The sequence below is a fragment of the Capricornis sumatraensis genome, chromosome 6 (assembly GCF_032405125.1).
Source record: "Capricornis sumatraensis isolate serow.1 chromosome 6, serow.2, whole genome shotgun sequence".
NCBI classification, from domain to species: domain Eukaryota; kingdom Metazoa; phylum Chordata; class Mammalia; order Artiodactyla; family Bovidae; genus Capricornis; species Capricornis sumatraensis.
The window spans coordinates 47,873,992-47,899,300 of NC_091074.1; the positions used below are offsets into that span (position 1 = coordinate 47,873,992).

At 43.2% G+C, this 25,309-nt stretch overlaps 1 protein-coding gene across 3 annotated transcripts in view; it reads right to left on the reverse strand.

The window, feature by feature from the left end:
- Positions 1-25,309, reverse strand: part of RCL1 (RNA terminal phosphate cyclase like 1) — a 63,619-nt gene that overhangs the window by 13,392 nt on the left and 24,918 nt on the right. The window contains exons 4-7 of one of the 3 annotated variants that reach the window (XM_068974705.1): positions 21,325-21,399; positions 20,306-20,430; positions 6,866-6,991; positions 2,784-2,940 (exon numbers count right to left, since the gene is read on the reverse strand). In XM_068974705.1, coding sequence (XP_068830806.1) covers positions 2,784-2,940; positions 6,866-6,991; positions 20,306-20,430; positions 21,325-21,399 — 483 coding nt within the window. Of the gene's footprint in view, positions 1-2,783; positions 2,941-6,865; positions 7,028-7,468; positions 7,506-8,404; positions 8,497-20,305; positions 20,431-21,324; positions 21,400-25,309 lie in introns of those variants that run through there. The other 2 variants (XM_068974706.1, XM_068974704.1) reach the window with 2 other exon arrangements.

A 25,309-nucleotide genomic window follows, 5' to 3' on the forward strand; every position in this document is an offset into this window, starting at 1 on the left:
TGTAAATAGTGAAAGCAGGATGACATCAACATATTTTGAACACATCACAAGAAATCTAGTTTTTCACCATGACACATCATCGTTCAAGGCTAGAATCTCCCAGACTTTGAACAGGTTAGGTGGTCGCCTACTGCTGCTTATGTGAGCACAGCTCTCTCCTTTTTCAATGTGTGCAGGGTAGGAAGTAAGTCAATTCCCCGATGCAGACACTCATTCTCTGCCATTAAGACTTCCTACAATGGAGTAAGAAAATCAGGAAGTGGATCCTCCAGGCAGGCTTTATGAAAATCTGCTCTTCTTAAATCTACCTGAGTTGATAAAGGACAATATTTATCTCCTTTAGCAAATTTTAGAACAAGAGTTATAGCACATATATTTCCATCTAAAAAGAAAACCTGACCCCATGGAGAATATATGGACCAACAACACTATTTCTGTTTTACAGAACTCACTCGTTTCATAAAATTAAAACTGTTCTCTTTAGTCTCTGCTTTCTATCACTATAGTGCTATTCTGCCATTCTCAACTGATTTTTATTTATTTTACTAGTTTATTTATTTTTGGCGGCACTGTGTCTTCACTGCCGTTTGTGCAGGCTTTCTGTAGTTGCAGCTAGCCGGGGCTTCTCTTCCTTGCGGTGTGAGGGCTTCTCACTGGAGTGGCTTCTCTTGTTGAGGAGCAGTTTCTAGAGCACAGGCTCAGTACTTGTGGCACATGGGCTTAGTTATTCCAAGGCACGTGGGTTCTTCCTGGACCAGGGATCGAAACCGTGTCCCCTGAACTGGCAGGCAGATTCTTATCCACTAGGCCTCTAGGGAAGTCCCTCAACTGATTTTTATTATGTGCTGAACCAACACTTCACTGCAATAAATACATTAGGGTCTGTGTACAGGACACCATGGAGGGAGTGGCGGGGCCACTCCAAAAGCAGAAGATACAATCCTTATGCCAAGTAGCTTCAGTCTCACTATAAAGATGAGATATGAGCAGGAACCAGTAACAGTTCAAGGTGAAGATGAAGCTATGCTGTTGAGGGCACCAGGACTGCCAAGGTGGTGGGGTAGGGGTAGTCATTCGCCCAGCACCAGAGAGAGACTTTGTGGAGGTGGGGATTTGAGCTGGCCCTGGAGTGATGAGCAGGATTTGGAGAGGGAAGAAGAACAGGAGGATGGGGGAAAATATGACCCAGGGCCAGTGAGGAACAGCCAGGAGGCCAGCCTGAAAGTGGCTGAGTGCTCTCTGAGGAGAACTATGTGAAACTGCAGGGACAAGGCGGAGCAGGGAGGCTAAGGCAGGGCTTTTCTCACTGGGTCAAGGGTTTTGATTTTATCCTGGGAAAGTGAGAAGCTGGTGAAGGTCTCTGAGCACAGGAGTAACAAGATCAGCTCACTGTTTTAGGGGAGGAGACTTAGACTGAAGAGGATGTTGGAGAGAATGTGGAAAGGATTTCCTCTCTGCAAGAAGGGAAAGCCAGTACGTCTAATCAGAGGAGGTTGGTGTGGAAGGCAAGAGGGTAGTAGATGGTGCCAGAGAGATGGAAAGGCTAGGGTAGTTCCAGAAAGTCTGGAATGGAATCAAGAGGGCTTGGTAACTAATGAGACATAAATGGAACAAGAAGAATTAGATCAGAGGATTAAAACTTCGGTAAAAATAAATGGTACCAAAGGAGATGGATTTTTATTACTTATTTGAACCATGTCACATCACAGACTTACAAAGAATTATTATAAAAACAAGAAGCATCTTGATCCTTTTTAGCAATTAAAGATCACAGACCCACACAAAAGAAGTTTTCTTAATGATTTAAAACAAAAAAATGCAGTCCAGCCGCAATTAAATGGCTTCAGGTAGAATTTAACTAGAGTAAAGAAAAAAAAATAATAACCTAATCCAGATTGCATGTTTTCTGTCTTGTGGACTGGTAGACTGTGCTTTCACCCTGAGGCTTATAATCTGCCATTTATGGAGATATAAAACCCACATTCCAGCTGTGCCTGTGGGCTCCCACTGGGCTGTTCTGTAATGAGATACATCCACTTCCCCCAGGTCCACTGGAAAGAGACAGAAGCGCTGATGAATGTCTAAGCAAAATGACCAGCGGTGCAGGCTTGTCTTCAGCATCCTGTCACCTTTTCTTTGTCTCACCTTCCCAAGCCCCTACTGTGCTCTGACACGGGCCTGCCTTCCTTAGACAGTCGTCAACGCTCCCAAACACTGTGCAAAGTTGAGCCTATTACGCTGTTTTTTATCTGAATTAACTGTCACATACAAATCCAGCTTTCCAGTTTCTCTTGAAAAATCTGAGAAGAACGAGCCCTCACCCATGCCGTGGCAACGACTAGGGGGCTGAGAGAAGGTCCCTGCTCTGGGCAGGGCAGTGCATGCCCTTCAGTTGGCCAGTCGCTGCCTAACCTGCTTCATTTTTTATCCCCTCCCTCGTGCATGACTCTGTTCTAGCTCTCTGCCCTCCCGATCGTTAAAACTTACCTGCTGTTTGTATCAAACCAATGGGGCTGAGTCTCTGCTCACTGCTGCTGCTGCTGCTAAGTCGCTTCAGTCGTGTCCAACTCTGTGCGACCCCATAGATGGCAGCCCACCAGGCTCCGCAGTCACTGACTAGTTAGCTAACCCACTAAGCTAGTTAATGCTGAACTGTCTAAAGGGTAGGAAGAGGTTAACTCCTTGACTGAAGCCCTTAAAAGAGAAAGAAAGTTGCTAATGAAGAAACATGGGAACTGCTTCCAGGTGCTCCTCTCCCGGATCTGCAGAAGCTGAGGACATACCCGGTAGATCTCTTCGAGCAGCAGCCTGGCGCAGTTCCTGCCGAGATCTTCAGGCAGCATCGCTGCGCCCTGGCCCTGGGGGTTGGAAGCCAGCTCAGCACTGAGAAAAGTGCCATTGGTGGTCTCGGCAACCAGGGACAGCCCAAAGCCTGGAGACCTGGAGGTTCAAAGGCACAGACACTGAGTAGCGTATGAAGCAGGGTTTGCATTCACCAGTCAAAAGAGAAGACAAACATCCTTTTGATGGCACTCTGTCTGGTTATATTAGGCCTTATTAGAGTTCCTAGCAGCTCACACTGGGAATACACATGGCTCAGTGAGGGCACACACATGGCAAAACCACTGCTTTCCCTTTCAGCCCTCCCTTCCCCAACACCGTACACTGTGCGAGTTTGTAACACTCCACGTGTACAGTCACCCTAACAGCTACCAGATATTGAGTTCTACTCTCAGCCAGTTTCTGAGCTAGGGGCTTGACATGACTCTGCAGAGTAAATATTACCATCCCACCTTAGAACTGAGGAAATGGACAAATCAAGCAACCAGCATCAAGTCCACATGGCCAGAAAAAGACTGATAAGCACTTCAAACATAGGTGTTCCAGAAGCCAAAGACCACACAAGTTCTCCACTTGCTTGGCCCTCACTCAACCACCCCAGAAATGTAAGTAGCCTGGGGAGCACCTGATTACAGCTCTTCTTGAGAAACAGCAAGTTGTTGCTCCGTAGCGATAAAGACCACCCAAGGAGAAAGGGCCTAGAGAAGCTACACCTTTATGCTTTTGTACCCACGGGACATCGCTAACTCAGAATTCAATGAATATAATCCAGAAACCAGTACCATATTCTTGCCCAGGTGTTTTGACCATTAGCAGCCAGAACCTAACACCGTTACCAGTCCAGGACCACAAATGCCTTGTGCACTCATGCACACAAAAAACATTTAGGAGAAAGTTTCCACATACCCAGGAACTGGGGCACACACAGGCCCCTGCTCTCGTGAGGCTTAGTGACAACCAGTTTGATGTAAAACAAAATCAGTTGACAATAATAAACACAAGCATCTCCCCACAAAACTTCTAAACGTGACCCCTCACATCTACCTTGCTCAGTCCCTTTTAAACAAATGTAATTGATCCTTGAATAACACAGGTTTGAACTGCTCAGGTCCAGTGACACAGATCTTTTTTCACTAAATACGAACCCCAGATACAGAGGAACCAAAGATGGAGAGCTGACTGCTGGTTTCGAGTACAGGGAAGTTCAGCACTCCTAATCCAAGCGCTGTTCCAGGGTTAGCTATATACAGCTCCCAGCAGTACACTCCACATGCAAGCACGATACAACCCTGCCTCCTTTAACACAATTCAACATACATGTTCATGAAGCACCTTCTATGCATCTAGCACAAAACTAGCCAAAATACTTGTTTCAGAAAAACTACATGTAAAACTAATAATGTACTATATGAGCTCACAACAAGGGGGAACTATACTGGTTGGTCCTTAATTTCTTAAAAAAAAAAAAAATTGATTGTCTATGCAGCCAAGGGTTAATAACACCTGCCAAGGGAAGAGGGAGCAGTGAGAACACAGGTTCCAGGGCACTTTGAGTCACACTCAACAATCTAACACTGTACTTCCCAGCATCATCATGGGACATTTAAAGAACAATCTCAAGATGCCTATGACTCACTTGACCAGGGGCACCCAGCTCATCAGCCGAGGTAGTGGCACAAAATGACAAGGAGAAAACGGAGGGAGGAAGGGCCAGGAGACAAGCCACCATCACCGCTCTAACCCACTTAACTTGTAGTTCTTAAGCACTTCCAAACTTTTCCATCCATGTGAAATTTTTGAGGTATGTGTACTTATTACAATGAACTTCACATTTAATCAAGATTGTTCCATTTGATATCATATTTGTTTTACAGAAAACAACACGATAACATATTATGCTCTATGCATGTTATGCCGACATCCCCCACCCCCCAATTTGGGGTATGTATATTATCAGGCCTATTTCAAGTTATGCTGACAAAGCAGCTAATCACCAAGTGACCTCACTGAAGACGGCATTAGTACAGTTTATAGATAACGGGCTCCAAAACTTTCTAATTGATAAAGGGCTAGATTTTTCAAAAAGTCACTTTGGGGATCAAAATGGGACCATGCTGGACAAATGTGTACCAGACAAAGAACTGACACAGGCCACCAAGAACTGCTGGCTCCCAAAGCCCCAGGGCATGGCCACATAGGACTCTCACTCCCAGAGTTCAGCGAGCTTAACTTACAAGGACACTTCACTGAATTAGAAAAGGAAAACACCTACTCATGACTATAATTTCATAAGGGAGAAGGAAGATCACTGTTTGTCAACCGTAACTTGTTATTTAGAAAGCAGAATGCAAATTTAACATCGTGCATTGGTTTTATAGGTAAATTTTACCTGTAACACAAGGCTATATTATGCCTACATCTCCATACACATGTGAGCTTCCTACTCATTATTCGCAAGTATGGGCCTTGCGCAGCCCTAGGGTTGGCTGCTCAATGACGGCATTATGAAAAGCCACATTCTAGCTGGGAGCACAGCCTTTTGGTCTGCTCTGCTTCTTTGTAGAGTGAGAGGCCAGATGACAAGGCACCACAGAGATCAGGCCACTCAGACAGCTGCTGGCACCACCTATCCTCCCCCATCCCTTGTAATTCCCTCTCCCCAGAAAACAGCTGACACATAATTCCAGACCTGCAGCCAAGAAGGGAGGAAAAAGGCAAGAACGGCATTAGCAGCTACCATTTCTGCAGCACCTACTATGTGCCCAGCATTGCATTAGGGGCTTACATATGGGATCTTATCATCTTTACAGTAACAGTAACCTAGGGATATAGGCATTATCCCTCACATGTTAGGAATGAGGACACCACCAATGGTATTTGAGCAATACACCAAAAGTTTGGGACCATCACTGACCTTTCCAATTCCCAAGGAAACAGCCAGCTTCGCACACAAATCCTTTCCCAACGCTAAGCTCTGACACCACCTCCTCTGTTGCTCTGGACAAAGAGCCACCACTGCATTTGTGAAATCTCCTTTATCTTTTAGTTAGGCCTCATGAAGGTCAGAGATCCCATAACACACTCGCCCCCTTCTTTCCCCTCTCTTTCCTTCTTTTCCTGAGGTTAAAGAAAGCTCAGAGGAAGGACTATGAAAGGATGAGTTGCGGTACAACTTAGGAAAAAAACTGATTTCTTATCTCACAATTGTCAGTCTCTAATGTTCTTACTTTTATAAGACACAACCTGAAAAGTTCAGGTCCAGAGTGTAAAGGTACTGTCATTCACACTAAAATGGCTCAACAAAAACAGAGAAAACTCACATACAAGGAAAGCAAATTTGGCAAAATAACCTCAACCTACAAGTAAGAAAAATACACAAATGTACACTGTATTATCCTTCCAACTTTTCTGTACGCTTAACATTTTCATAATAAAAAATTAGTGGTTTCTAAATATATAACAAAAGCCTAAAACAGATATTTTCATTACATAGATCATCATTATTAACTTTTTATGTTCTAACGTGAGGTTTTCCACAAAGGCTCTAACTAAACCAAATTAAAATCTGCAATAACAAGTTTCTCTGGCTCCAAGGGTGTCATTCCCCTTGATGGAGAGAGGCGCCGACTGGCACTTAGACCAACAAAGGATTTTTTTCCCTAAATTGTTATTTACTCAGGATGGGAGAACTTTGTTTACTTTACTTTTTAGTGGGAACAGAGTGCAGATGGGATTTAAAGCTGGAGGCACTTTTATTAATAGCTGGGTTTTAATTCCCTGAGGCTGGTATTTCAAACCCTCATCACCCAGCACTGGGCACGGTGATGCTTTCCATGTGATAGGTGCTCAGAATATACTTGGTGGTGACAATGGCAGTAAGTCAGAAGGAAAAAAAATGTGAATCATTCTTCCTCTGGCTGCCCAACCTCAGAGCTGGCAGCTTAAGCTTCAATCAGAGACCAGGAGGATGAAAAATGCTTAGGGAGGCTGCAGAATTAGGCTCCCCAAATGCACAGACACTTACTTCCCAGAGTTGATGCCTTTCATGTGGTCTGTGTAAATATAGATATCAGGTAAAAACTTGTTGAGGATGCTCCTTGCAGAATCCACAATCCGGTTTGCCATCTGAGGTGATACACGTACTGAATACCTGCAGCTTGGAGTTAAGGGTGTCATTCTGCTTGGACTCCACAGCAGAGAAAAGTCAGTCATAAAGCTAGCAAATATTTGTAGTACTGCCATAACAAAATGATGCTTCTAATTTCATTCTATTCTCCACCTGTATTTAATTACTTAACTTTGTAATGTCACAACTCAATTTTTACATTATCATTTTTATTATATAATTTTTGTATTGTTATAAAAAGTCCTTGATGAAAAACATCCAAACAATATAGACACTTGGAAAGTACAAAATAAAAGCTGCCAACCCTGCTCTAGATTGCCTACCCATTCCCTCTCCCCTAGAAATGGTTCACCTCAATTCTGGAACAAGTAAAGGCAATTGCCCCCCTGTATGGCATGAGCCAGACTCCCTTTGAAGTATTCTCTGAACATCCCCACTGCTGTTATCCGTAAGTCTTTCTCTTAGAACTAAGATCAGGACAGATACCCCACTGGGACTGACCTGGGCCCCTGGGTGATCCAATCCACCCCATGGTATGCTGACAAAAGAAGCAGAAAAAACATTAGTAAAAGAACATAGTGGGGCTATCTATATAGGTCTAAACAGGTTTTTAACTTAAGAGCCTATTTTCAATTATTTAAGTGCCTACAATGCCATTTATGGATGATACAGGCTCCTTGCAACTGCTACCTAATGGTCCAAATAGTGATAATTAGCACTTTTACAACAGGACAGCCTCAGACAGGAAATGAAAGATAGTGGCAACTCAAATCAACTCAAATTAAAAGAGTGCTGCTTGAGGAACTGGAAACTACTGCCTCAAATTAAACTTTATTACAGAGACTGGTTCTCCCCAAATCAACCAACCAAATAAAAAAAAAGTATGTACTAAGCACTTCCAATGTCCGATGTATGGTTAGGGGCTGTCTGTGCGTGTGGAACGAGGGGCTAAAGAAACGAAGAAGTAACAACACACAATCTTCCCATTACTCTGATCCAAACCCCAGGCACAAAGTTCCTCAGGAAAAACCAGGTGTGTGGTCTCCTCAGCCCAGCCCAACTGTTCAAAAACTACTGTCAATAACACATTTAATTTTCATTTGAGCTGTAGAAACAAAAAGCAAAGAACCTGACTGGCATCAAGCTCCCCTTTCTGACCCATGCTGGGACATTCAAAAGATCCAGCTGGATCAAAAGATCCAGCTCCCACGTGTGAGGGAGAAGCTCCCAGTAACTCCAGGCCCTCCCAGATCTTGCGATCAGACCCCTAGGCTGCTTGGTTCATCCCCAACCCAACACCACCATCCCCAGCTCCATGAACCGAAGTGTCCAAATCCCTCAGCCTGATCTACCTGCCTCCATTCTTCCAACCTGGAGTTTCCCCTCTCTCCTGAAATCAACCAGGATGCCCCAACTGTGGTCTGCACTTGAACTTACCACACATCTCCCTTCATACACTCAGGCCGTCCTTGCTCTCCGATGACACTGCACGCTTCATAACGAAAGGGGCTCTACCCCTGTATCCCTCACAAGTCTCTCATACACTACTTTTGTACTCAGAAATACTGGATAAATATTTGACTTGACTCAAAGGACAAACCCAAAATGAGGAAAGAGTAAAGAGGGATTTTTCAATACACACACACACACACACACACACACACACACACAGCCCAGTTACATCACCACCTCCTCTGTCCAGAACGTACTTTTGACCACAGGCAGCTTCGACAAACAGTCCCAGGTCTCATACCCTTTGGACCAGGAGGGTGCTGTCCCTTTGAGGCCTGAAGTGCCCACATTCTGCAGGAAAATAACAGATGTCACTATTCTGATATATAATCCCATGGTGCTCGTGGCTTTCAAAGTTATTTCAGGTACATGATCATCTTATTTTATGCTCATAGTAACCTTGAGGTAAGGCCATGGGTTTCTGCTTCAGGGCTCTCACTGAGGACAACAGAACCAAGATTTAAAATTAAACAGATGCGACTTCCCAAAGGCAACCTTCTTCCCGGATCCCTCCAGGGATGTGGAAACTCAGTAGGTAAAAGTGCTAATCAGGGCCAATGGAAGCGTATACTAGAATTCAGGCACTGGAGTAATGAAGGAAAGGAACTTTAAAGCTGGCTGCATCGCAGAGTCATTATGGAGCGCTCTAGCTTGTTATGGAGGTCCTACCAAGACTGGCTAAGAGTTCTAGAATCGGACTATCTGTGTTAAGTCCCAGCTCCCGCAAACTCCATCGTTCTGGAACCAGTGTGCTATTCCTGGTGCTTCCAACCTTGCACAGTGGTGGTATCATAGCTAATTAGTTTTATCCAAGGTGTGATTATTGCTACTTGAAAACCTGGTGCCTCCACATCCTCATTGTTACAAAAATAATAATCATAATACTCTCCTTCACAAGGTCTGGAAGCTCAATTGAAACAATGCATGTCAGGTGCTCAGCCATGCCTTGTGTGTAGTCGGAGCCCAGTGAATGTCAACTACTGCTTTTCCTACTGGTAGTCCAAGGTTCAAACCCCAAAGCAGAGGTTCTTTCCTCTCAGGAGTAAGAGACTTCTCTGAGAATCTGGTAAAAGCCATGAACCCTGTCTCAAGAAACATGTGAACACACAATTTTGCAGACGATTTCAGGGGCCTTTTATGAGTACCCTACTAAGAACTCATATCCATGAAAGATAAGTTCATGGCTACGGGGCATATGGAACTCCTACCCTTCACCCTCCCTGGTGTTACAAGTCAGAGAAGGCTAAGGAGGGAGGGTACGTGTGAACACAAAGAAAGAGACTCACTCTCTCAGTACTCTCCCTACAATTAAGAGGAAGGAAACCAGATCGTCCAACACACTCCACCTCACGCCCCTCTCCTGCCTCCACCCCAGCTTCTTCTCTTGACTCTTATACATCCAATCATGAACTACTGGGACGGCATCACAAAACTGAAAGACAGTGTTTCTTTCTCTCTCAGGCAGTGGGGAGAATGAGAGTGGGTGGCAGTAAGTAAACGGCAACCGCACTGTCCAGTCACAGCTGCTGGCAGGAATGCCACCAGCTCCCCGCCAGGCCCTGGCCAGTCAGTCAGAGAGACACACTCTGCAGGGATGGGGGTAGCGGAACCACACAAGAGAATGGGGCTACTTCTCCCAGCTCGAGCCCTCCTACAGGGAATATAACCTCCAACCTCAGCCTTGCAAGTAACAAACCCCTGCTAAAGCTTTTTCCAAAAGCAGCTCTTTTTTCCCAGGCTCCAAAGCTGGCCAAGAAAAGTGATCTCAATTCAAACCCACATTCCTTTGTGGTATCTGTGAAACGGGCAGCTTTGCAGACCAGCAGCTGGAATGTCTGGTTTGCAGACAGGGATCTGGGCAAGGGTGCTACGTCGACTTTCATGGGGAGTTTAGAGGTAGGACTAGAGTTAGGGCTAAATGGGGAAAGGCACAGGTGTCCTATCCCCAGCCTCAAGGAAGGGGAACCGCCTGGGACCTCACCAGCATCCTTCTGGCTCAGAGCCTACACAGGGAATGTTCGAAGAACACCAGAAAAAAGCAGAGGAGGAACAAGGTTACATCCCACATGCCTAGGGTACAACAGCTGCTTCAGCTTTTATGTAAAACCCTGTACAATCCCAGAGCTTTCCCTGTTCCCTGGCATCTTCATCAAAGGCATCAAAAAACTTACAAGGCTTTTGTACACCTGGTAGAGAGTACATGTGAGACCCCAGTGTGACAGCCTCCATGCAACCCATATTGTTACCATAGGACTGTGGTAAACAAAGAGAGCACACACTGGAAATCACATTTCCAAACTAGCGAGGATGGACTCCAAGCAGAGTTCACTGCCATGACACAGCACTGAAGAAACAAACCTCTAAATAGAAAAAAACAAACTGAAATAGTTCTGAAAGTGTGTAGGACTCTGTGTACAAGGCCATTAACCACAACATTTTTGGCAACAGTGAAGAACAGAAGACATCCCAATGGCCATCAACAGGGTTTAACTTGGAATTTGTACACAGTGAAACTCAATGTTAAGGAGAATGAGGTCGAGTTATTAGTAACTAGGGGGGCTTCCCTGGTGGCTTAGGCAGGAAAGTATCTGCCTGCAATGTAGGAGACCCCAGTTCAATCCCTGGGTCAGGTAGATCCCCTGTGAGGAGGAAATGGCAGTCCACTCCAGGATTCTTGCCTGGAGAATGCTATGGACAGAGGAGCCTGACTGGCTACAGTCCACAGGGTTGCAAGGAGACGGACAGAACTGAAGCAACTTAGCACACACTTGCATCACATTTCCATTCCTCTATAACCTGTTTCTATCTCCTAAGAGTCGGAGGATATGAGAGTCGAGCATCACCTTTAGACGTCAACGTAAGCATCCATCAACCTGGGGGTTCCCTGGGAAAGGTACCATTTCTCCTCCACCAGCCATTTTCCCCCCTACACACACAAGTCTTGGCCCATGGTTGGGCCCAAGGACAGTCCTGCAGAGAACAGACATTAATCCAGGGAAGCTTTATTACAAGTTCCTCTGTTCTTGATGATTCCTAAAAAGAACTTCAGGCAGCACCCCAAGCTTGATCTTTTATCTCAGCAACAGCTCTCTCTGTCCTGTGGCTCTGCAATCCACCCTACATTGCGCCTTCACCACTCACCATGCAATCTAGTCAAGGCCTCTGAAAAGGCGATCCACTCCACAGTTCCTTTCCTCCAAGTAAGACCACCCCAAAGCCTCTTGAAAAATACAAAACTTGACTTTAAGCCCCTATCACCCCTAGAAGCACACATCCTTTCTACTCATATCAAATCCCCACCAGGAAAGCCATCATCCAACCCCATCTGGCCCCCCACCTCCAACACTTGCCCTTACCATGATCTTGTTGGCACCTAGAATTCTACCACTCTTAACATCTGAAACCCCGAAATACAACTCCCTAAACACAATGTCAAGTTCTTCTATACAACACACACATCTATTTCCATTAAAACTGTGAAGGAAAAAAAACTGTGACGGTTTCCAACCCCATGACCATGTGCTTTCTCCAGGCTAGCGTAAGAAGTGCACCAGCCATCGCTCCAATGACACGCTCACCAATACGCCCTGTAATCCACCCTTCTGCACATCTCACTCACCTGGTCGATCCACACCCAGTCCTGCATGAAGACGGCCTCCTGCCTCCTCCACTCCTCCTTCGAGGCTGCCAACTGCTGCTAGACTAGCCATACACCACACAGCTAGCACCATGAAAACCCCTCACCTCGGCTGAGCCCTTACTGCAGTCCCACAGCCTTTTTCTTATCCCGAGTTACTATGCCCCACTGGACACACCCCTCACAATGCCTAAGTGGCCCACATCTTCGCCACCCTTGTCACATTCCCTTATCACACCCCTGCCAGTCCCCTCACCCTGGAACCCATCCTAACTCAGTAAAAATTGAAAATGCCTCCTACCCCTTTCCAATCATCATCAAAATGCTCCATCTAGAGCCATTCTTACCATACGTCTGCATTTTCAATCCATCTCCTCTTAAATAATAACAATAAAAACAAGAGCAGCCACCATTTACCAAATACTTACTTATACCAGCCCAGTGTCTCATACTATACATCTATTACTCCATTTAAACTTCATTAGAGCCTGGCAGACTAATGGGGTCAGAAAGAGTCAGACAAGGCTGAGTACAGCACAGCATAGCACGAACAGCCCCACACAGCAGTCATAAACGGGGTCCAGTGATAAATGTGTCAACCAAAGTTTGGGGCCAAAATCCCAACATCAGTGAATGGCAAAGCCAAAATTAGAACCCACATCTGTCTGACTCTAGCACCTGCGCTTTAGCTTTAATCACCTGTTACCTTGCTTTGTCAGTCTCCCTCTCTCATGTATAAATCTACTTAACCTACAAAAATACTCAAATCATCAATCTTTTTGTTAAAAAGAGGGGATGTCCTCAATTCTTTTCCTCAAGTTATCACCATATCTTTCTTTCCATTCTCTTTCCTGTCAAAGTTCTTGAAAGAGTCGCTTCTGCTTGCCACCATTTCCTCCCATCACTCTGCAGCCCAGAACTGGTTATCTGGCCTCTGACTCCAACACCTGCTGGAAAGAGCCCTCCAGGTTATCAGCAGCAGCCTCCTGTGAGTCCCTCAGCTTGGCCTAATGCTCACTCCTCTGGGCCCTTTAAGGCACTGACTTGGCTTCTAAGAAGCTACATTTTCTTTTCTTTTTTTTTTAAGAAAAAAACCATTTGCAATTTATTCATAAACAAAGAGTCAATACCTTGATACATAGAGACTTTCCCTCATCAACTTCCCTTTATCAGCTTGTATAGGAAAAGCAGAATAAATGATTGACTTTTATTACCGATTTTCAAAAGAATGGGTTGATTTCCAAGGATGATCAACACAGGGTTTTTTTTAAGTATCATAATAAATTTGTGGATGTAACTTATTTAATGTGTAATCAATCAGTCTGTAGTTATTTTTATTGGTAGTTAGACTGTCCCATCTTTGGCTAGTAGGAGCCACCTCAAGTTGGTTTCTGTATCCTTTTGACATGACTTTAGTAGCCTTTGACAGCTTCCTTGATGTCTGGGAATTTTACTAGATACTGTCAAATTCTTAATCATAGTAGTTACATTGTCTCACCTTCTCACCAACCTTTCATCAGAATATGATGTCAAGCTTTAGTTTCTTTACCAATCTAACTAGTAAGAGATGGCATCTCAGTGTAGTTTTAATGTATTTATTTTTAATGAAGTATCACTGATTTCTTTATTCCCCATTCAACTCTGATTTTCCCTAGTCTCCCTTCCTGGAAGAACTTTGCTTTCTGCTTTTAAATCTTAGTGACCTTTCAGGGTCCCACCCTCTTCTCTTTGCCTTCTACATGGTGGCTGATGCCACAGCCGTCCATTTCTAGCTTTCCTTGTCCCTGAGTTCTACATCTCCCAGGAAGTTCTACATTCCCAGCTTCTAAGTCCTTTCTGGACTTATCCATGTACTTACCTGGAATCATAAAACCCAACATGAATAAAACTAAACTTATTTTCACTGCCAACCACATGGCCACAACCCACCCCAAACATTTGCAGCTTCTATCTGAACAAATATGTCTATTCAGGGGTATAAGTGAGAAGCATCAAAATCATACTCAAGGACTCCCTATTCCTCTAGCACAGACCCAGGTGATCACTGCATCCTATCCATCCTGCCTCTAAGAGACCTCCATAAGCTACAACCCTCACCAGCTCTCTTTAGGGCATGATAATCCCCTACTATCTCTGCCTCTAAGTGAGTGCAGTGAAGAGGTGCTTTTGTTTTGTTTTCTTTTCCAACTCATACCTACCAAAATTTCTACAATGAGCCAAAAACAGCCAAAAGTTCTTTCTGTACCACTGGAGTTATTTGGTTAATGTGCAAATTCTAAATTCTCTCTCCAAAAGAAAATTACTGATTCTGAATGACGGTCAATTCCTCAGCACAGCCTCCAGTCTTCACAGGCTCCTGCTCTCACTTTTTGTCCCATCTTCCACTACCAGACATCCTTGAGTGACCTGCATTCAGGCCACACCACATTGCCTGCCGCTCCCCAGAACGGCTGGGCACTGTTCCCTCCGCGCAGGCCCACATTTCCATCCACAGCGCTCCTCCTTCTTTGTCCCGCTTTACAAGCCTCTATTCTTCAAGCTCAGTCCAAATGCCCTGTCCTCTCTATAGGATAAAGCAGAGGTTAAAGGCATGGGCCACAGAGACAGGGTTCAAATCCCAGCTCTACCATTACTAACAATGTTATATGGGAGTAAATTCCTTAAGTGTTTGAAGCCTCCGTTTCTACATCCACAAAACAGGATGGAAGTGAATTCAGACTCACTTTGAGGTTAAGAATAAAGTATATAAAATATAAATGTATTAAACTCCACAATCAAAATACATAGAGTGGCTGAATGGATAAAGGAAGATCCAACAAGAGACAAATGAAAATGAAAACAGAATGCACCAAGATTTACGAGTGCACCAAAAGGAGTACTAAGAAATTTTACACTGATAAGTCCTTTCCTGGGCGCCTGATGTCCGCTGCCAGCATTCAGAAGTTGTTTTGTGGAATTCACTCAGCGTTCAAATGTTCTTTCAATGAATTTGTGGGGGAGAAAGTGGTCTCCCTGTCCTATTCCTCTGCCATCTTAGGACCGCCTGATAAGTACTAACATTCTTTCTATGGAAGGAAGATCTCAAACAGCCTAACTACACTAGAAAAAGAAACCCAATTCAAAGTTGGCAGATTAGACATAAATAAAACAGAAAAACAATAGAAAAAAATTAATGAAATAGTTGATTTTTTGAAAAGATAAAAACTGACAAACCTTTAGCTAGACTAAGAAAAGATAAGACTCAAGTAAGGAAAATCAGAAATGAAAGGAAACATTACAACTGATGCCACAGAAATTGGAAAACATCATGAGGGACTATTATAAATGATTGCATGTCAATAAACTGCACAACTTGGAAGAAATAAACGCCTATACACCTAAAACCTTTCAAGTCTGAATCAAGAACAGAGAGCCTGAACAGACCAGTTACATGTAAAGAGATTAAACCAGTAATGGTGAATTCTACCAAACATTCAAAGAAGAATTAATACCAATGCTTAAACTTCTAAAAAAAATCTAAGAGGAAACACTTTCAAGCTCATTTTATGAGATTAGGATCACCAAAGCCAATGACAATACAAGAAAACTACAGGCCAATATATCTGACAAACACGGATGCAAAAAACCTCAAAAAAATTAACAGAGTTCGACAGCACATTAAAAGGGTCACACAACATGACACAGTTGTATTTATCCCTGAGATGCAAGAATGGTTCAACATATGCAAATCAAACAATGTGATACATCACATTAACAGAATGACAAATAAGAATCACATCATTGTCTCAATAGCTGCAGAAAAAGCATTTGACAAAAAAACACTCTTTCATGATATGAAAAAAAAAAAAAAACCCTCTCAACAAATTAAGCATGGAAGCAACTTACCTCAACACAATAAAGGCCATATATGAAAAGCCCAAAGCTAACATTATCTTTAATGGTGAAAAACTGAAAGCTTTTCCTATAAAATTCAGAACAAAGGAAAGATACCCACTCTTGACATTTCTATTCAGCATAGTACTAGAAGTCCTACCCAGAGTAATTAAGGAAGAAAAAGAAAATGGGTTCAAATTGGAATGGAAAAAGTAAAATTATCTCTTTTTGCAGAAGACGATCTTATATGTAGAAATCCTAAAGAATAGCATCCCCCCCCAAAAAAAACCAAAAAACTGTTAGAATAAATGAATTCAATATAGTGGAATGACACAAAATCACCATACAAAAATCAGTTGAGTTTCTATACACAAACAACAAACTACTTGCAAAAAAGAATCAAAGAAACAATCCTATTTACAATAGCATTTAAAACAACCTAAATTCTTAGAAATAAACTTCAACAAGGAAGTGAAAGACCTACACACTAAAAACTACAAAACACTGATAAAAGACATTTTAAAAGACTTTAAAGGAAAAGACAGTCCATGTTCACAGACTGGAAAAATTAATATTGTTAAAATGTCCATACTTTCCAAAGCAATCTGCAGATTCAAGGCAATCACTATCAAAATCTCACATTTATTTTTAATAAAAATAGGAAAAAATAAACCTAAGATTTATATAAAACCACAAGGACTCCAAATAGCCAAAGAATTCTGAGCAAGCAGAACAAAGCTGAAGGCATCACAGGTCCTGATACCAAAATATGTTACAAAGCTACCAAAATTAAAATGGTATAGTACTAACATAAAAAAAAGAAAAAAAAAAGAGACAACAGAACAGAAAGCCCAGAAATAAACCTATACATATCTAGCCACTTGACCTTCAACTAGGTTGCCAAGAATATACAATGGGGAAAGGATATCCTCTTCAATAAACACTGTTGAGAAAACAATACCTATATGCAAGAGAATGAAACAGGATTCTTATTTCACACCAGGTACAAAAATAAACTCAAAATGAATTAAAGACAAATTAAGACTTGAAACTGTAAAACTCTGAGAAGAAAACAGTGAGGAAGACTTTTAGCTTCAGCAATGATTTCTTGAATACCAGAAAAGGGGGGGGGGGGAAGGAGGCAAAATAAACAACAAAGGGAAAAGGCAACCTATGCAATGAGAGAAAATGTCTGAAATTCATATACATGATTAACACTCAAAAGATACAGGACACCTTATCTTACAATTTAGTAGCAAAATGAACAAACAAACAACTCTACTTAAAAATGGGCAAAGCGCTTGAACAGACACTTCTCCCAAAAGGACATACAAATGACAAACTAAAACATGGAAAGGTACTCAATAATCTCTAATCACCAAGGAACTACAAATTAAAACTACACTGAGCTATCACCTCACCCCATTTGGATAGTGATTATCAAAAAATAAACAAGTAAGAAATGTTGGTGAGGGTATGCAGAAAAGGGAGTCCTTGCACACTGCTGGTGGGAACATGCACTGGTGAAGCCACTATGGAAAACAGTATGGTGATTCCTCGAGAAATTAAAAATAGAACTGCCATCTGACCCAGCAATCCCACTTCTGGATATATATCTAAAGAAACTTACATTAGGATCTCAAAGAAATACATTCCTATATTCTTTTCAGCATTATTTACAATAGCCAAGGTATAAAAGCAACCTAAATGTCTACCAACAGACAAACGGATAAAGAAAATATGGTATATGGATGCAATAATGTTATTCATCCTCAAAAAAGGAAATGTTATCATTTGTGGCAACATGGGTGAACCCGGAGGATATTATGCTATGTGAAATAAACCAGATACATAAGAACAAATACTACATGATCCCATTTATATGAGGAATCTAAATAAGTCCTGCTGCCGCTGCTGCTAAGTCGCTTCAGTCGTGTCCAACTCTGTGCGACCCCATAGACAGCAGCCCACCAGGCTCCCCCATTCCTGGGATTCTCCAGGCAAGAACAATGGAGTGGGTTGCCATTTCCTTCTCCTAGACACTTACTATACACTGTAATGCCTATATTGCATACTTAAAATTTGCTAAGAGGGTAAATCTTATGTTAAAAGTATTCTTATCACAAAAAATTAAAATAATAAAGAGGATGAAAAGAAACTTTTGGAGGTGATAGAAATGTTTATGGCACTGATTGGGTTGATGGTTTCACAGGTATATATATATATATCTCCAAACTCCTCAAGTTGTACACATTAAATATATACAGTTTTTTGTATGCCAACCACATCTCAATAGTTTAAAAAATAAAAATAAATTAAGTATATAAATTATCATAGTTCAGAATAAGCAATTACTAAATGGTAGATATTATTCATTATTACTCAGCTCTCTCACATCTTTCAGACAAATATGCCACTCTACTCTTAGTTCCTCCAACCCACTGAACATCATCTACACTACTTTATACATTATAGCAGAATTATGTCTCTGTACATTCATTTTCTTCACCAGACGATGAGCTCTTCTGAAGCAGGGACTACAGTGCATTGGTAGCCCCCATATCAAAGCCCTCAACAGAGTGTCAGAAACAGTGGAACTGTTTGCTTAAGTTTTAACCGAAAAAAATAAATGAATCAATCAGTCAATCTAGTTTATGATGAGGCAGATAATAAAATACCCTATCTCAGCCAGTAATTACAAGTTCACTGTTAAGATTTTTCCAAGACTGTTGTCTGGAATGTGAAGCCAAGTGGGCCTTCGGAAGCATCACTACAAACAAAGCTAGTGGAGGTGACAGTATTCCTGTTGAGCTATTCCAAATCCTAAAAGATGCTGTTAAAGCTGCATTCGATATGCCAGCAAATATGGAAACTCAGCAGTGGCCACAGAACTGGAAAAACGTTAGTTTTCATTCCAATCCCAAAGAAGGGCAATGCCAAAGAATGTTCAAACTACCACACAACTGTACTCATCTCACATACTAGTGAAGTAATACTCAAAATTCTCCAAGCCAGGCTTCAAGAGTACATGAACTGAGAACTTCCAAATGTTCAAGCTGGATTTATAAAAGGCAGAGAAACCAGAGGTCAAATTGCCAACATCCGCAGGATCACAGAAAAAGCAAGAGAATTCCAGAAAAATATCTACTTCTCCTCTATTAATTATGCCAAAGACTCTGACTGTGTAAAACACAATAAACTGCAGAAAATTCTTAAAGAGCTGGGAATACCAGACCACCTTATCTGCCTCCTGAGAGGAGGAACAGTTAGAACTGGACATGGAACAACAGACTGGTTCCAAATTGGGAAAGGAGTATGTCAAGGCTATATATTGTCACCCCGCCTATTTAAGTTATATGCAGAGTATATCATTCAAAATGCCAGGCTGGATGAAACACAAGCTGGAACCAAGGCTGCAGGGAGAAATATCAATAACCTCAGATATGCAGATGGTAACACCCTTATGGCAGAAAGTGAAGAGGAACTAAAAAGCCTCTTGATGAAAGTGAAAGAAGAGAGTGAAATAGCTGGTTTAAAACTCAACATTTAAAAAATGAAGATCATGGCATCTGGTCCCATCACTTCATGGCAAACAGATGGGGAAACAATGAAAACAGTGACAGACTTCACTTTCTTGGGCTCCAAAATCACTGAAGATGGTGACTGCAGCCATGAAATTAAAATACGCTTACTCCTTGTAAGGAAAGCTATGACCAATCTAGACAGCATATTAAAAAGCAGAGACATTACCTTGCCGACAAAGGTCCATCTAGTCAAAGCTATGGTTTTTTCCAGTAGTCATGTATGGAGGTGAGAGTTGGACTATAAAGAAAGTTGAGCACCGAAGAATTGTTGCTTTTGAACTGTGGTGTTGGAGGAGACTCTTGAGAGTCCCTTGGACATCAAGGAGATACAACCAGTCCGAGGAAATCAGTCCTGGATATTCACTGGAAGGACTGATGCTAAAGCTGAAACTCCAATATTCTGGCCACCTGATGCGAAGAACTGACTCATTTGAAAAGACCCTGATGCTGGGAAAGATTAAAGGCAAGAGGAGAAGAGGACAACAGAGGATGAGGTAGTTGGATGTCATCAGTGACTTGAGGGACATGAGTTTCAGCAAGCTCCAGGAGGTGGTGACAGGGAGGCCTGGCGGACTATAATCCATGGGGTCGCAGAGTCAGACACAACTGAATGACTGAACTGTTGTCTGAAATGTAAATAACCCTGGGAAGAAGTAAACTGTTACGAGTCATTCTTATCTTACTGAGGCAAAGAAAAAAAAGTAAGATATCCGAAGCGAATGCAAAGGATACGCCATTCCTCTGATACGTTTGATCTTTCCTGGATCTATGAGTTGAATAGGCTTCAGGATCTTCCTCACAGGACATGAAAAAAACACTTCACCTCCTCCTCCAGGAGGCATTCCCCGTCGTACAACCTGCAGGCATAGTGAAAAAGAAGAGGTCAGGATTCAACAGAGTGGATGACACCCAGCCAGGCTGGTGTACACCAAGAATGAAAACCAATATTAGAATGCAGAAGGCTTTCGAACCCAACTTGTCCATCTCTTTAAGATCAACAGCACCTAATGTTAGCTCCACAGGGGCACGTGCTGAGCAAGGGGACTATGTGGTGTGTCAGAAAAAGCAGTAGGCACAGAGTCTACATGTTCCAGTCAAAGCCAGATAGGTCACTTCACCGCCAGAACTTGTTTCCTCAACCTTAAAATGAGGAACTAGTCTAGCTCATCAGCTTACCCACTTCTTAAGCATCAAGAACCCTTTTCTCCTCTTCTGGAATTAAATGGTCTCTCAAAACTCAATAGTTTTGAGTTATTAAATAAAAATGAAGTAATTTCCCTTCAAAAAGCAGAGATGCTAAACAGCTTAAGATATCCAGTGTTATCACACTGGATTGATATAATTCCCTTAAATAGCAAACAAACAGATGCTTAAATTAAAGTACTAAAAAGTCTTAGGGACATTCAGATTGGTAGGCTCTGGACACAAATTAAAATAAATGATCCAGATCAGAGAGGTAGCATGGTCAGAATCTCAGCTCCATGACTTATTGGCTGAATTGTTATGAGTCAAGGAGTTAATGTATGTAGAATGCTGACATCTACTACCACTAAATAAGTACAAGGTATCAATTACTCTTGTCATTAGTAAAGGGACCCTTTCAGCTCAAAGTCTACAATGCTAGGTTCAAGATTCTTATAATGATGACTTCAAACGTGCCATACACACACTGAGCCATACAGCTCCTCCAGTGAGTTGGTAAGAAAATATTTCACACTGATTTATGCCACCAACAATCTGGACATTCGTACCTTTAACTCAAAAGATTCACCATCAATCCCAAACTGTTTCAGTAGAGGGAGTGCTGTTGCCTTCAGAACATCAACCTGTAGAATAATTTCAGAAAAAAAAGTTTAGTTAAACCTTGAGATGGAAAGAAGAAAGAATCCACAAAGCAGGTTAAGGCTTCATCCAGGTAGATGAAGGAGTCTGGTAAAGAGAAAAGAGGCTGGCTTACAACTGAGGGCATGGATTGGTTCTGCTCTCGACTAAAGACTATGATTTTATAAGCCACTGGCTTCTCTGAGCCCCTTTTCCACATTTATAGTAGTACACACCTACCTTATGAGTCATCATGAGCATCACAGGCTATCATGCAAAAAGCACCAAGAAACTGCTGGGCTCCTGCAGAAAACAAACTGAGACCTCTGCTCATTCTTACAGGTATAAACACTAAGCAAAAACATGGCCTCTCTAAGTATTCTTTATTCAACATGACTATTTCACGTTTAGAGCTGGTAGCTCTCCAGGCTAAAGTGAATCAACTATTCAGCCTAACAGTTCTACCTAAGAATGCTGCTGACACCCACACACAGGCAGTTAAAGGTGGCGGTGATTCTACAAGGCGGCGGGGGCTTCAGAGGAAGGACAGCCTCAAACTGCAGCAAACAACGCAGACCCCTAAGTGCAAGGAAGATATCCACAGGTGATGGCAAGACACTGTCAAGTACAACTGTTATCATCTCCTCATTCAAAACTCCTAGGAGGCCTGCGATCCTTCCTTATTCATTTGCAGATTCCTCACAGAGGATAAGGTGATATTCAAATCACGTTATCAAAGAAGTCAGTGACTGCTATCTCAGCAGCAACTAGGGAAACAAGAGCAATCCCTTGCTTATTCCCAATGGAACAAGACATGTTTCTCAGCCCTGTGGGGGCTGATCCTACAATGGGAAGCACTGAGGGCAAGCAGCACAAGCAGAGGCTCTGGGAAAAGCCCTGGTCCCAGTACAGGCTCTAGTTTGCTGTGTGGCCTCAAACAAGAATATCTCAACTTCTAAATTCCCTTGTCTCCAAGGTAAGGAGCTCAACCTGCCTGTCTCCAAGTTGCTGGCAACTCTTACATGCTAAGACTCAACAGGACAACACTCCAACAGGGCTTTATGGCAGAGAACAGTCCCCAACTAAATATTCGTATATCAGAACATTAACCAGAGGTAGAAATGACCTACGTAGTCTAGGAACACGTTCAGCATGATCAGGTGGGTCAGACGCAGTTACTGGGAAAATCCATTAAAGATTAGCTAATTTCAATTAAATATTAAAGGTACACACAACTCAGAAAGTTAAAATAGGCATTTGGAATTGCTAAAACCAAGAAGAATTCAGTCAAGGCTAGTACGAAGGGCAGCTGGGGAGAAGACCAACCCAGATTCTGGAAAAGGTGGGGGCTGCAAGGGTGCCGGTTACTCCGTGAGTGTGACTGCTGGAGCTAGGTGGCCTCCAGCTCTCCTGGGGAAGAGAAAGGCAAGAGGACAGAACGCCCCTGCTGGTTCATCCCACCCACACCTGGACTCAGATAGGAGGAAGTCAAACTGACTGAGGGCCAGTCAGGAGCCCAAATATAACTCCAAGTGTGGCCCTGTCTCCCGGGTCACTCTCCATCTGACACGAAGGGCAGGCCCCTCGCTGTGGTGGGACAAGGGCTGGAAAGGCAGCTGTGGGCTGGAGCCCCACTCTGCCTCTTACAGCCTCTGAGGCCCGGACGCTCTCTCCTCAGGGCTTTGGCTGCCTGCTGTAGAAAGCGGGGCCAACTGGAAAGTTCCATAACCTCCTCAGGCTCCACACTGGATCTAGCAAAGTGGGGGTGGTCTGCGGGTTCTGCTTCAAGGAAACCTATCTGTTACTCTGCAGTCAGAGACGAAAGGCAAAAGTCTGACCCAAGTGGAACCTCAGGGCAAAGGCATCACCCTTACAGTCCAATCAGTCAACAGGTAGAAATATGATCAGACCCATAGCTTCCCAGGTGGCCCTAGTGGTAAAGAACCTGTCTGCCAATGCGGGAGACATAAGAGACTCAGGTTCAATCTATGGGTCAGGAAGATCCCCTGGAGAAGGAAATGGCAATCGAGTATTCTCCAGTATTCTTTCCTGGAGAATCCCATGGACAGAGGAGCCTGGCAGGCTACAATCCACAGGGTCGCAGAGAGTCAAACATGGCTGAAGCAACTTAGCACACAACCACAACAAACAGAAAAAGGGAAGAAACCTGTTCCCTTCAGTTCCCTTGTCTGAAACAGTGATAAGAACATCTACCTAACCCTCATGAATCAAATAAATACGGATACTGACAGAGGTCCACCTAAACAAGTGGCCAGGACACAGCAGACTTCACCCCACTTCTTTTCCCTGTTAGGACAGCCCTGAAAGAGGGCGGACTCTTCACTCACCATCTGGCCAACTGCTGGCACCAGTAAATATCAACGGGGGGCACTAGTATCAAATCACTGAGACTCAAAGGAGACCTTCTAGAATTTTTCTTCTCAAAATTTCCCCCCATTTCCTTCCTTTTTGTCTCTAAAATGTCCCTACCCCTTTACAAGGCTCATCCCATCACTTGTTCCTTCTATCCTCTGGATATCTGTAGGTGGCCTTATTAAGCCCTTCTACCCTTCTCATTTTAACTTTTTCCTTCTCCATTACAGCCTACAAACAAGTGCAAGTTTCTCTCACTTAAAAATCCCCAACCTCAGCTCTTAAGGAGACATCTTATCTAGCGTTCTGGAAGAATCTCCCAACCTTCTATGGTTCTATTTCTTACTCATTCTGAACCTGTGTGTGATCTTGCAACCTAATGATACTGTTCTCTTAAAGCTCAACAGAAATTCTCACTGCTGCATCTCCCTAGCCAATCCCAACTCAACTCCTGCAAGGAATGACTCTTGGATCCATCCCCAGCTTTTCAGAACTCAGCTCCTCCTTGGCTTCTCCAAATCCTTCTATTTCCACAGTCACTGTCTCCAGCTCCTCTTTCCCAACTCACTCTTTACACACTTATTCCTCTTCTTCATCTATTCTCAGTCCCTGGAACCACAAGGCCAAAACTCTACTGGCCCACTGAGGCCAGAAAGGGATGTTAAATCAATGATGAAGTCAGTTAAGACCTGTGTCCAAATGGAACTCTCACGCCTCTTCCCAAGAGGGCAGGTGCTACTCAGCTCTGATGGATTGCTGTTGTGGAGAAACAGCCATGCTGACCTACTGCAATGAAAAACTCTGGGGTTTCAAACAAGAACAACCAATTCAGATACACACACCAACACCAACAGCACCTGCACACTATGCAGGCCAAGAGAAAAACACCTGTCAGACTTACTGAGCCAAAAAGCCCCGAGTGATCAGCCTCGGTATGCGTCAACTTCATTCTCCTACAGAGTGAAATATCAGCAGGTAAGATCCTGATGATCTGAGGCTCCAAACAGTAATTCCCAACTGGACATCCCCCATGGATAGCCCATCAATATCCCAGAGAACAGGACCAAAATCAGACACATCAACGATCACCCCATCACAATTTTCCTCTTCCCCGTGTCAAACTCTTTCTGATCACTATCCTTTCATGATTTATCCGTGACAAATCATGGAGTTACCTGTGACCCCTTCCTCCTATCCCATCTCCAATTAGTTATCGAGTTATGAAGCCCCTCCCTGCACACTGCCCTTTATATCTGTCTACCCTTCCACTTCCCTCTGCATCAAGTTCACACTGGTTGACAACTTGGCAATTCACCCTTCTCTCAGCTCTACAGTTATCTTCCTAAAACCATGACTGACTCTGGGGCTTCCCTTCCTCTTGAAAGCCCTCCCCAGCTCTCAGCACTTGGGTTGTACGTCTGCCAGAGCCCAGAGGTATCCAACCTTGTGGTCTCCCTGGCTGTGTTCACAGCTGTTCACCCCATGAAACCACATTCCCTACGGGCAGAACTCATCGTATTCATCCCTGTGTGCAGACAGTGG